Below are 11,319 nucleotides of genomic sequence, written 5' to 3' on the forward strand. Positions count from 1 at the left end.
TTAAAAAGAGAAGCCATTGTCCCATCCCTGCTGCCTTCCTACCTAGACTCTTACATGAGAGAGAACTAAACTTCTATCTTATTCAGTAGAAACCACTATTGTTCTACTGTCTATTATGGAATCAGAATGGCTTTCCTAACTAACTGAAGATGTTTAGTCTCAGAGAAGAGAAACAACTTGGTCTAGAACACACACATGCTAATACGTTAGAGAGCCACACTGGAAACCAGGTCTTCCTAACTGCACAGTCTTCCCACTGCACCTCATTGCAAACTCCACTAAGCCAGCAAAGGGGAACTAGGAGAAGGCAGGTTACGGCCAGAGGTGTCACCTGAAGCTGGGAGTTGAGGTCATCTTTCTGTCCCATGAGGTGCTCATACTCAGTCTGCCGCAGCTGCAAGTCAGATGTCAGCTGAGCAGTCTGTTCCCGGAGCATATTCAGCTCTTGGGTCTTTGCTGTTTGGATCTAGAGAAAGTAGTGGTGATGGGAAATGGATTAAAAGGTGCCTTTGGGGGCCAGTCACAGGGTGTGAGCCTCCCAGTTCCAAGGAAACAGGGAGGGAAGAGGAAAGAGAGCCAGGAGAGGAAGACTTTCAAAGAGAAAAACAGTGGGAGAAAGATCAACAGGGGAATGGATAAACGTGGTATATTCATACAATGGGATAGTACACAGAGATAAAGGAACAAACCAGTGCTGCATATGAATAAATCTCACAGATATAATGCTGCAAGATGGAAGCCAGACACAAAAAAATGGGTGTATAATTCCATTTACATAAAGTTAAAGGACAAACACAACTACTCTATGTTGCTAGGGGTCAGAGGAGTGGTTACTTTGGAGGAAGTATATAGATTGAGAAGGGCAGAAGGGATCTCTGGAGTGCAGAAATGCTCTGTGTCCAAAAAATGAAAAAGAAAAAACAGAAATCCTCTGTGTCTTGATCTGGGTGGTGGCTATATGGCGATAGATAGATAAATGATAGATAGATAGATAGATAGATAGATAGATAGATAGACAGATAGACATGATTCAGAGTGTACACTTGAGACTAGTCCCTTTCTTGTACTGTGCTGGAGAGAAACTAGAATGCAAGAGAAGTAGGGGTAGATGGCGAGAGAGAAGAGGGCGGGAAGCCAACAGAAAGAAGCTGAGAATGAAACAGAAACAGAGGTGGAAGAACTGCATGAGGTCAGGACTACACTGCCCCAACATGAATCAGAAGCAGAGGGAGATGGGGAACTGGGAAGGGATCAGCAAGGGCTCCCAACTGTCCTGTACCTGCTCCAGGGCAGCCAGGTTAATCCTCAAGGCCCTTTTCTCAGCCAAAAGTCTTTTTACTTGTTCCTTTGCATCCGCACTCTTGATGGACACCTGGTCCCACGCCCACAACAGGTGAGAGTGGGTCCAGAATAGGAGGACAGGCAAGAAAAGACACGGAACACACACACACACACACACACACACACACACACACACACACACAGAGAAGAACCACAACTAGGAAAAGCAGAAGCCCTGGGGCCTTGCCTGCCTGTACAATACCCACTTGTACTGCCCCACCCTTGCCCCCATCTCGCTGAGCCCACCAGTATGATGTACCTGATCTTGTAGGGCTCGCAGAGCTGCTGCATGTTCCAGCCGTTCCCCCTGTCGCTGATCTCTTAGCTCTGCCAGGCTCTGTGGGGACCAGATCAGGGGAGGCCATTCTAGATCTCAGCCTCCTCTGGGATACACAGAACTACACAGACTCCCTTTTTGACCACCTGAAAGTATGTTCCCAGCATTTAGGCGTCTCAAAATACCCACCATCAGAGATCTCAGGTTCACCCAGACTCTAGGTCAATTACCCCCAGATGCCTCAGACACCCTTATATCCCAGTTCCAAGCACCTCAGAAAACACCTAGGCTCCTGGTGATTTCAAACTCACTCTGTGAAAGGCCCCATCTGTGAAAGGTCTCACACTCACCCAGATTCCAGTTTGGAGGCCCCCCAATTCTCAAACACAGTCAGCCCTCAAGGACTAGAGCTTCACCCAGATTCCAGACTCCAACCTCAAAGGGTTTCAGATATACTCAACCCCCATATCCTAACTCCGAAGAGTCTAAGATCCACCCAAAATCATAGCCCCAGACTCTAGAGGGCTCACACTCATAAAGTCTCCTAGTTTCCAGCTCCTAGTGAGGTCTCAGACCAAAAATCCCACCCACCATCTGCCACTCTGGTCCCCAGTCTCTGGGAATCTTCAGACCTAGCTAACTGAAGACCCAGCTTTACCCAGACTTCTGTCCCCAGCTTCTAGCAGCCTTAAACCCACAAGCTACCATATTCCCCAATCCATAGGACTTCAGACTCACCTACTCTAGGGGGAAGCCTGGAGGTTTTAGAGTCACCCAAGCCCAACCCTCAGACCCAACTAGACTTTTGCTCCAGTCGCTGGATGTCTCACCTTCACCAGTTTTCTATTCATAGTCCACAGGGTCTCAGGACCACCCAGCCTACATGACCCAACTTCCTAGGTGCTTCAGACCCAATACTCTGAGGGTCTCAAATGCACTCAGCCTCCAGGCACAACAGTCTCACCCTTGAAAGTCTTGTATCTACCCAGCCCACATAGATCTCAAAGTCATCCAACCTCCAGGGAGTTCAGACTCACTGCAACTCCTGGTCTTAGTTCCCAGTGATCACAGATTTCTCCAGACTCCTGTCTCCAACTCCCCAGTTGCAGATTCATCCAAACTTGTGGCATACAGCCACTAGTCCTCAGTCCTCTGAGATCTCTGCTTCATGTGGGCTCCTAGCCCAGCTCCAAGGGCTCTTGAGGCTCCCTAGTTGCCATTTTCCTAGCTCTGGGAAGGCCCAGGACCCATCCAGTCCCTATATTTCTAACACAAGAAATTTTAGACTTTCCAACTAGTCTCCCTAGACCCAGAGCTCCCTGGCCTCCCAGCCCTGGTCCCTATTCTAGCGACCTCAAAACCCAGCCCCTCACCTGATTGGCAGCGTCGAGCTCCTGCTGCAGCTTCTGATTTCTAGCCACCTGAGCTTTGAGATCAGCTTCCTTCCGCTGTTGTAATTCCTCAATCTTGTTCCTAAGGGTGACGGGAAGGGGTACGTTGACCATGATCTAAGGCCCAATCTCCCAGCTCTGACCCAGTTAATTCTGGTGGGCACTGTCCCTGTTGTCCACCAATACCTCCAACCCTGGTAGTTACCGGCTATCATTGAATAGTGTCTCCTTCTCTGTCTGCAGACGGCAAAAACTGGACACATACAGACGGACATAGTTGAGTCAGTGCCATAAGTCAGTCCTCCCTAGTCCCACCAAATCCCTTCCCCCACTTCCAGAAAAAAGAAATTTACCTTTCTTGCTTCTTTTTCAGTTTCTCTGAGAGCTAGGGTGGGGAAGGGGGTACAAACAAGTGATAACAACCATAATATTAGTAAAGACAAAAATACACTTAACATTTACAGATACTTCTTACTAAGCTCTTTTTGGAAGCTGAATTTACTTATGTTATCTCATGGAAACTGAGTCCCAGAAGGGTTCAGTCATTTGGTTGCCCAGATGGTCAGCAGCAAAAATATGATCTCCCAGCATTTACATCCCCAACATATTGACCAATGGCTACATAATAGAATGGCTAGGTTGGAAGGCCTGGAAAGCAGGATCATGCTTGCCTTACACAACACTGGGTCTCCAATTCCTAAGGTAAGAACCTGCAGTCTATAAGTTCTTGGATGGATGGATGGATGGATGGATGGATGGATGGATGGATAGATTGATGGATAGATGGATGACCAAGCAGAGCTGGGAGGACACAGAATAAAGGAATGGGGCCCACCATGTACAAGACATAGTGGGACTACATTAGCCCACTCCATAATGAAAGCAACTCTGAGACTTAACGCTAGAGTCTGTTTCATAGACAACAAAACTGAGGCTATGAGAGAGTACTAAGCCAGCTTTTCTCTTGCTGGGGGAAGCATGGCAGGTAGGAAAGGAGATCAGGCAAAGGCCAGGGAAAGCTTGGCAGTCCTACCTTAGCAAGTTCTTCCTGTAGCCTGGATGTTTCGGCTTGCTTTGAACTCTACAGGGAAGGAAAAAGGAGGGGGCTGTCATAAGCAAGGGGGAGGTTAGGCTTGTGCTTTCCCCTGCCCTCCGGCTCCCAAATATATCCGCCCATGAGACTGTGATGTCACAACCATCTCCATGGGGTCATGAGCAGAGCTAGGGCATCTGCCCACCGCCTGGCATCCCCACCCCAACAAACCCAAACTCACCTCCAAGCCTTGTAGTTGCTCCCAGAGCAATTTCTTCTCCTCCTTCTCCATTTCCCACTTCAGCTCCACCTCTGCCAGTGGCATGGGGGACAAGACGGTGGGGGTTTGGCCCTCTGGCTGGTCCCCTTGGCCTTCAATGGCAGCTGTGGACTTCCCAGCTTCTTTCCCATAGCGCTCCTGCAGAGCTAGTGGGTAGAACAGAGATATATGATACATAAGGTGATCTTCGAAGACCCTTGCTATGTGTCAAATAGAGGGTGAATCGAGCTTTGACCCCTCAGGTAGCAGAGACTCTGCCCCAAAGACCACAAGCCTACAAAACAAAGGTTCAGCCCCATCCACACAAATCACAAATCTTTTAAGCCCCACCAACTACTGAAATCCTGTTTATGATCAAATTAGACCAAGTTTGTTTCCCAAGCCCTGCCCATAGCCCTCCAAGGTCATGCCCACAATCTTCCACTGCCTACTTAGAGCTGAATTTTTCCTATGAACTCCTGATCCCTGGCCACATTCTACAGTCTCCCTCCTGGTCACCAAACTACCACCCACAACCCCACAATCTCCAGCTGCTCTCCAAAAATCCACATATCAGAACCCTCCCACATTCTATCAAGTTTTCTCTCAGCTTTGTTCTCAGACCCCACTGACAATCTAGGCTTAGAATCTCCCCACCATTCCTTCATTCCCCTTCTCTGTTTAGCAAACATCTCCTTTCTGATGCTCTATTTGCTAATCTGTAAAATCTGGTAGGTATTAGGCACTGAACTAAACTCAGAAAACTCAGAAATGTACCACCTCTTATCTCTACTACAGTTGCCCATCACTACACACACTTTGTAAATGAGGAAGCTTTGGCTCAGAGAGGTGAAATGGCTTGTCCAAAGTCAGACACTGGGGTCCATGGCAGGGCCAAGCTTGATTCTGAAGCCTTTCCACCTATTCTAAGGAGGAAAACACCCTACTCAAGCCCCAAGGTCCCACACATCCCCAGGAGGGCTTCCACATACCTGCCACATTCTTCTGCAAGGCTGTATTTTCCGCCTGCAGTCTCAGCAGCTCCCCATCCACAACGCTCCCAGCCTGGGCAGCCCCTGCCTTGGAAGCCTCATCCTTCAGTTGCTGGTTCTCCAGCTCCAGATGTTCCATCTGGCTGCAGAGCTGAGCAGGGGAAGAGCGAGGTAGTGGAAAGGCAGAGAATCAGAATATTTGCTGAAATATACAAAGCACTTGGCCCATGCACTTACTTTATAATTCATTTCATTCCCATAACACTCCTGTGATGTAATGCTCTCATTATTCATTATCCCCACTTCACAGATAAGAACACTGAGGCACAGATGTTAAACGACTTTCAAATTCACACATCTGTTAAGTGGCAGCCACAGAAGTTTGAGAATACTGAGAACAATTTTCTGCTTGCCCACTCCAACCTCACAGTCGTAATCCAAGACCTCAGGCTCCTCTGGAAGTTGCTGGTCCAAGATGTCTGCATCACGGAGAGCCCCACCGCCATCCCTCTTCTGTGGTAGGGTCTGTGTCTGGGAGCCTAGGCACCACAGACAGCTTTTAGGGCATTTCCAGGGCCAGCACTGCCCATAGCCCCATATCGTCAGCCCTTGGTCTTGGAGAGGTGTACAATGCAAATAAAACTAAGCCAGCCCCTTAACTCCTGACTAAAATACATTTCTCACAGCTGATCTGACAAGATCCTTTGTCCCATTTTCAGATGAGAATACTGAGACCCACAGAGAATTTTTATTTTATTGCCTAGGATACTTTCTTTTTTATATATTTTTATTGATTTCAGAGAAGAAGGAAAAGGGAGAGATAGAAATATCAATAATGACAGAGAATCATTGATTGGCTGCCCTCCTGCAATGCCCCCATTGCCTGGGATACTTTCTACCCAGAACATTATTCCTTTAATCCAGTTCTTCACGACTGGCTTGTATCCTTCAGTGCTCTGATCAAATGTCACCTTTCAAGTGGTATCCCCTAACACAGAAATTCCAATACTCTCTGTACCTTTTTGTACCTTTTTGAAATTCCAATACTCTCTAGCACAGTACTCTGTTCATTCTTTCTTATCTGCACTGATCACACCTAAATTTAACTAATGTTTTTAATTTCTTAAAGCTCTGAAAAATTCTGGATCATAAATTCTAATTGACAATTAAATTTTCTTTGGTAATATGGGGTTAAAACACAGATTCTGAAACCAGACTGCTTGAATGTGAATTTCTACTCTTCCATTTATTAGCTGTGTAACCTTAGGACAAATTGCTTCCTCTCTCTGGGGCTCAGTTTTCCTCATCTGTTAAATAGGAATACTAGTAAAGCACATCAAACAGGACCTGGTATACAGTAAACACTATATAACTGTCAGCTATCAGTACTACTATTATTTGTTTACTATGCTATAATCTTACCCCCAGAATGTAAGCTCCCCATCCTACCCCCAGAATGTAAGAGTGGGGACCATTTTGTGCCTCTCACAACTATTTCCATAACACAGAGCACACAGCAGATGCTAAATAATGATTTGTTGACGTAACAACTGAGCTGAAATATCTTGGCAAATAAGTGACGAGAGGCAAGCCTGGAACATAGGTGTCTCTGTGAGCACTTCTAGTTCCCAGGAGAAAAAGTGTGAAGGAGGTTCTCTACCTGGTCCAGGGCCTAGCCCAGGGTAGGTGCTGGGGAACATGAGCTGGATTTATGGAGGAACACCTGCTTCTGCCCCAATGTGCAAGGCTGTGTTCTAAGTAGTTTACAGACATTTACCCATTCAGTCCTCACAAAAGCCCTGCAGGGTAGGTACTGTCATTATCATCATTTCCATTTTAACCATTTGGGAGCCAGGCAACAGGCAGATCAAGTGTCATGCTCAAGGTTGCAGTTAGTAAAAGGAAAGCCAAGAGTTTAATCTAGGCCTCCTGGCTCTTAACTACTCCTTGCTAAGTCACCTCTCCTGGAATTGTACCTGCTTACAGGTTGGTGTGTTTTATTTGTTTTTTTAAGGTCTTAAGCACTACAGTCTCATGTGGAGCCTTGGAAATGCCATTTTGTTGTCATGATACATTTTTCCTTAAAACACACTAAAAACTTAGAAAATCATTGAGCAGAAATACAGAATAGAGACAAGGAACAAAATATAATGTCTGTAACTGCCTAGTAAGTTTAGATGTAGCCAGGACAGTAAAATCGCTGAGGAGATAGAATTATCCAACCCAGGATGAATTATGTAGAACTAGAACACCAGGCTCATGTCAGGAAGAAAAAAGGGAAGTAGCTTGAATATCTGTCCAGCCTATGTTAAACATAAGAACTTTACCCACCAACATTCTGGGGTTCCATAGCATCAGCCCCAAAACATACACAAGGAGATTGAAACTCAGAGAAAAGGAATGACTTGGTCAGGAAACAGTTGACCTCAGGGCTTGGAGTCTTCTAATCACAGCCCAGTAGGTAGCCCCATCTGTCAAACCACTGCCCCCCAAACAGAAAGTTAGGACTTGTTTCAGCACCATGGACAGTGATCCAGGGCCAGCCCCTGTTCAACAGCCCTCAGCTGCCTTGCAGCTTCAGTCCAAGTGGCTCCAACCCCTCAGACCCCCCTCGGCTATCCCAGGCACCTTGCTGAACTCGGCCATAAGTGTGCTGTTCTGCAAGCGGAAGTCCTCCTCTTGGCTGTGCAGCTTTGCTTGCAGCATTTCATTTTCACTTAGCAGCCCCTCGACTTCCTGCAGTGGCAGACATGGACCAGGTCTCCAACAGGGGCAGAAAGGATGTGGAGGTAGGGCAAAGGAACAGAGAGAGGGAGAAAATGACATGGGTGGGGAGAAAATAGAGTACAGAGAATGAGACAGGTGAAATCAGGAGATACAGGGAGAAAGAGATGCCAGGAGAGATAAAAGAGGAGACAGGGAGGGAGACAGACAGGTATAAGAGGTAGAGAGAAGGAAAAATAGGGAGGGAGAGAGAGAGACATGAGTCAAAAAGAGTGGGAGGAAAGGGAGAGGTAGGTAGAAATAGGGGAGAGAGGAGGTAGAGAGAGATAGGGAAGGGTATAGATAGGGGAAAAGAGAGAGATGGAGAGAGAGAAAGGAAAAAAGAAAAGGTAGGAAAACAGAGAGATAAGATCAGACAGACCAAGAGAAGGAGAACAGAACAGAGAGAGAGGACAGAGGGAGTCAGGGAAAGAAATGTGTGAGGAAGAGAGAGGAATGGGAGAGAGAGAAACAAGAAGTCAGAAAGAGAGATAAAGAAAAGAGAAATGATGGCAGAGATAGGTACAGGTGGGGGAGAGACAAAGAGTAGGTTGGGGAGAGAAACAAGAGTCAGAGAGAGAGGAAATGAAGACAGAGAGAAGGATAAAAAGAAAGCGAGAAGAAAAGACTCACAGAGAGGAGCACAGGGTGAAAGATGAATGAAGACAGGTAAACAAAGACACAGTAACATATGGCAGTGAAATGATAGTCATGGATGCAAGTGTACACACAGAGAAAGGCCAGTACTAGGAGATCCCAGCATACAGCAATATCCCTGCTAAGACAGTCTCCCAGACACATTCACCCATCATGGGTCCCCTTACCTGAGCTTTCTTGCTCTTGCTCAGTGCCTAAAGGTGAGTGGGGGGGGGAGAGAAAAGGTAAACAGAGAGGGACAAGTGTCAAGGGGGGACAATGTCAACAGGGGTTGGGGGATGGTAGCTTGCATGACAATTTGTAGCCTACAAGAATGATGCAGTGAGTGGCATTCTGCGTCCATCCTTTCCTCTCTTAGTAAGCTCTTGAGGCTGTTCGTGGGTCTTAGTATTTAACCCTTCATGGGTTGGGTCTCCAGGCTCAGACATTGTGGCTGTATTGCTACATCTGTCCAAACAGGTCTATGTGGATCCCTGTCACGCAGCAGGGAAACTGCTGTTCCACTGCTGAGCAGCTGAGGGCATTGTCAGGTAGGGAAATCAGCACCCTACCAAAGAAAAGCCCAGCTTCCCGACTCTGCATTCTGTATTCCTTTATCTAACATGTATTTCTGGAGCACACATTATGTATAACAATGTGGTATGCATAGACACATAGCAGTGAAGAAAGAGACAATGGAGGGCCTTGAATGCCTTGAGGGGCCACAATAGCTTATATGCTATCTCATCTTCAGAGGCCTGGAGATGGTAGGTTCAGTCTCACTTTACCAACAGGACCAGAACAAGGATGGAAAGTAGGAGCAAAAGGCAGGAGAGTGGAGGAGAGGAGGAAGATTCAAAGCAGATTTACCACTAGATTTGACTCTTTAGTTAAATGTTTGTGAATGAGAATAAGTATGTAATTGAAATTAAAAATGAATTAAGGGTAAATTAAAATTAATCGATAAATTAAGCAGGATTAGATGAAATTAGCAAACTAAAGAGATTTCATGAGAATTTGTTGAATGACTAATGATAGCATGTAACATTAGATTTGGTTCACAGAGGGGCTCACTGGAGCGATGAATGAGTCAGATGCCTACAGGGAAGCATGGGTGGGTGAGTGGTGGAGTGATCTACCTTCTGAGCTTTGTTGAACTCCTTATCCAGGTAGGCGACCTTCTGTCGAAGACTGGTGAGTTCTGGTGTGGGTAAAGCAGGGTGTCTCAGCCACAGTCAGTGGCCAGGAGCTGAAACGTCTTCCCACCAGGCCTCTGAGGTGTTCTCCCTTAGCCTCTGTCCCCCAAGCCACCCCCCTCTGAAACCCTCTGGCTCACCAACACCATTCTTGCGTAGTTCATCTGAAAGCTGGTAGTTGTTTGTTCGGAGTTCCAGAAGCTGAGCCTTGAGTGGGGAAGCAGAGAAGGGAAATGGTTTGGTAAGGAATATGCCCCTAACTTCACCATGAGGGTACCAATCCCATGAGCCCCATAGACCCTGCTGCCCTCCTTGTGCCTTTTTAGTTGCTCCTTAAGACCTGTGCATCCTGCATCCTAAAAAAGCTTCCAGACTCTCAGCCCCTACCCCACTTTCTCCAGTTCTATTTATAATCACAGCCAGCTGAACCTCTTTATCTCTCTGCTGCTTCCATCTCTTCCAATTCACTATGCACTGATCTAGTCAGGCTCTTGCTTATGTGTGTTCCATGGCTCTCCACGCCCATAGGATAAAGTTCCTCCTCCTCCCTTCTCCTGGCTGACCTTGTCACACACTAAACGTTGTTCTGACTGTCTTTCTGTCAGGAGTGAGGGTATCTATCCTCTTGGCCAGAGCAGGGGGCAGGGGCTTGCCTTCTTTCCTCTTTCCCAAGGGGAGAGGGCCTGGTAGTCTTGACCAATTTCACTGAGTAAAAAAGGGCTTGTCAGGGTCCCAACTCCCAAAGGCTTTCAAAATATGTCCAGTCCTCTTTCAAGAATTGAGGGAAAGTAAAGTATGAACCATGTCAAACAGCATTCAGCTACCTACCAACCTTGTAGGGCCCTGATGCCAGTTTTTCCCAGAACCAGTCTCCCTTACTCCACCAGGATCTTTCCCTCCCATGCACCAGCCTCCACCCACCTGGTTCTGTGCTAAAGGTCAGAGGGAGTGGTCTCTGCAGAATCTTTCCTGCCTCTGTCCTCTCCCTGACCCAGTGATCTGTCTCCCACAGTCTAATCCAATTGGTACACCCTTGGCACCCACCTGGAATTCGTATCCATCAGAGCCCAATGATTTTTCCCTCACTCATCTCCTAATGAAATCAATCTTCCCCACTCAAGGGTCCCCACCCTCCTCAAGATCTCCCCAGTCATTATCCAATGGGATGGCCCTACAGCCTTCAGAGATTTTCCTCCACAAGGCTTTGGGTGGGCCAGTTGGATTGCTCTTACCCAGAATCCCCTGTACAAGTACAAGTTACAGGGGATTCTGGGTAAGAATCCTTTCATGGTCCAATGACCTCAACCTTCCACCCTCACGGTCCCTCACACAGGGATGACTGGTTTCCCTCATTCAAAGACCTGTCCTCCCTCAGGACCCTACTCAGGGTTTCCCACTTTCAGAGTCACCCCCCCCCCCCCCCCCACCCCA

At 47.1% G+C, this 11,319-nt stretch overlaps 1 protein-coding gene across 3 annotated transcripts in view; it reads right to left on the reverse strand.

Annotated features, from left to right (window-relative positions):
- Positions 1 to 11,319, reverse strand: part of GRIPAP1 (GRIP1 associated protein 1) — a 22,238-nt gene that overhangs the window by 9,957 nt on the left and 962 nt on the right. For 2 of the 3 annotated variants that reach the window (XM_005864520.2, XM_005864518.2), the window contains exons 2-13: positions 10,029 to 10,095; positions 9,832 to 9,893; positions 8,881 to 8,907; positions 7,922 to 8,029; positions 5,294 to 5,444; positions 4,284 to 4,468; positions 4,043 to 4,090; positions 3,363 to 3,394; positions 3,215 to 3,262; positions 2,992 to 3,091; positions 1,601 to 1,678; positions 332 to 466 (exon numbers count right to left, since the gene is read on the reverse strand). In XM_005864520.2, coding sequence (XP_005864582.1) covers positions 332 to 466; positions 1,601 to 1,678; positions 2,992 to 3,091; positions 3,215 to 3,262; positions 3,363 to 3,394; positions 4,043 to 4,090; positions 4,284 to 4,468; positions 5,294 to 5,444; positions 7,922 to 8,029; positions 8,881 to 8,907; positions 9,832 to 9,893; positions 10,029 to 10,095 — 1,041 coding nt within the window. Of the gene's footprint in view, positions 1 to 331; positions 467 to 1,279; positions 1,373 to 1,600; positions 1,679 to 2,991; positions 3,092 to 3,214; positions 3,263 to 3,362; positions 3,395 to 4,042; positions 4,091 to 4,283; positions 4,469 to 5,293; positions 5,445 to 7,921; positions 8,030 to 8,880; positions 8,908 to 9,831; positions 9,894 to 10,028; positions 10,096 to 11,319 lie in introns of all 3 variants that reach the window. The other variant, XM_005864519.2, reaches the window with a different exon arrangement.

Source organism: Myotis brandtii, unplaced genomic scaffold, assembly GCF_000412655.1.
Source record: "Myotis brandtii unplaced genomic scaffold, ASM41265v1 scaffold1875, whole genome shotgun sequence".
In the NCBI taxonomy this organism is placed as follows: Eukaryota; Metazoa; Chordata; class Mammalia; order Chiroptera; family Vespertilionidae; genus Myotis; species Myotis brandtii.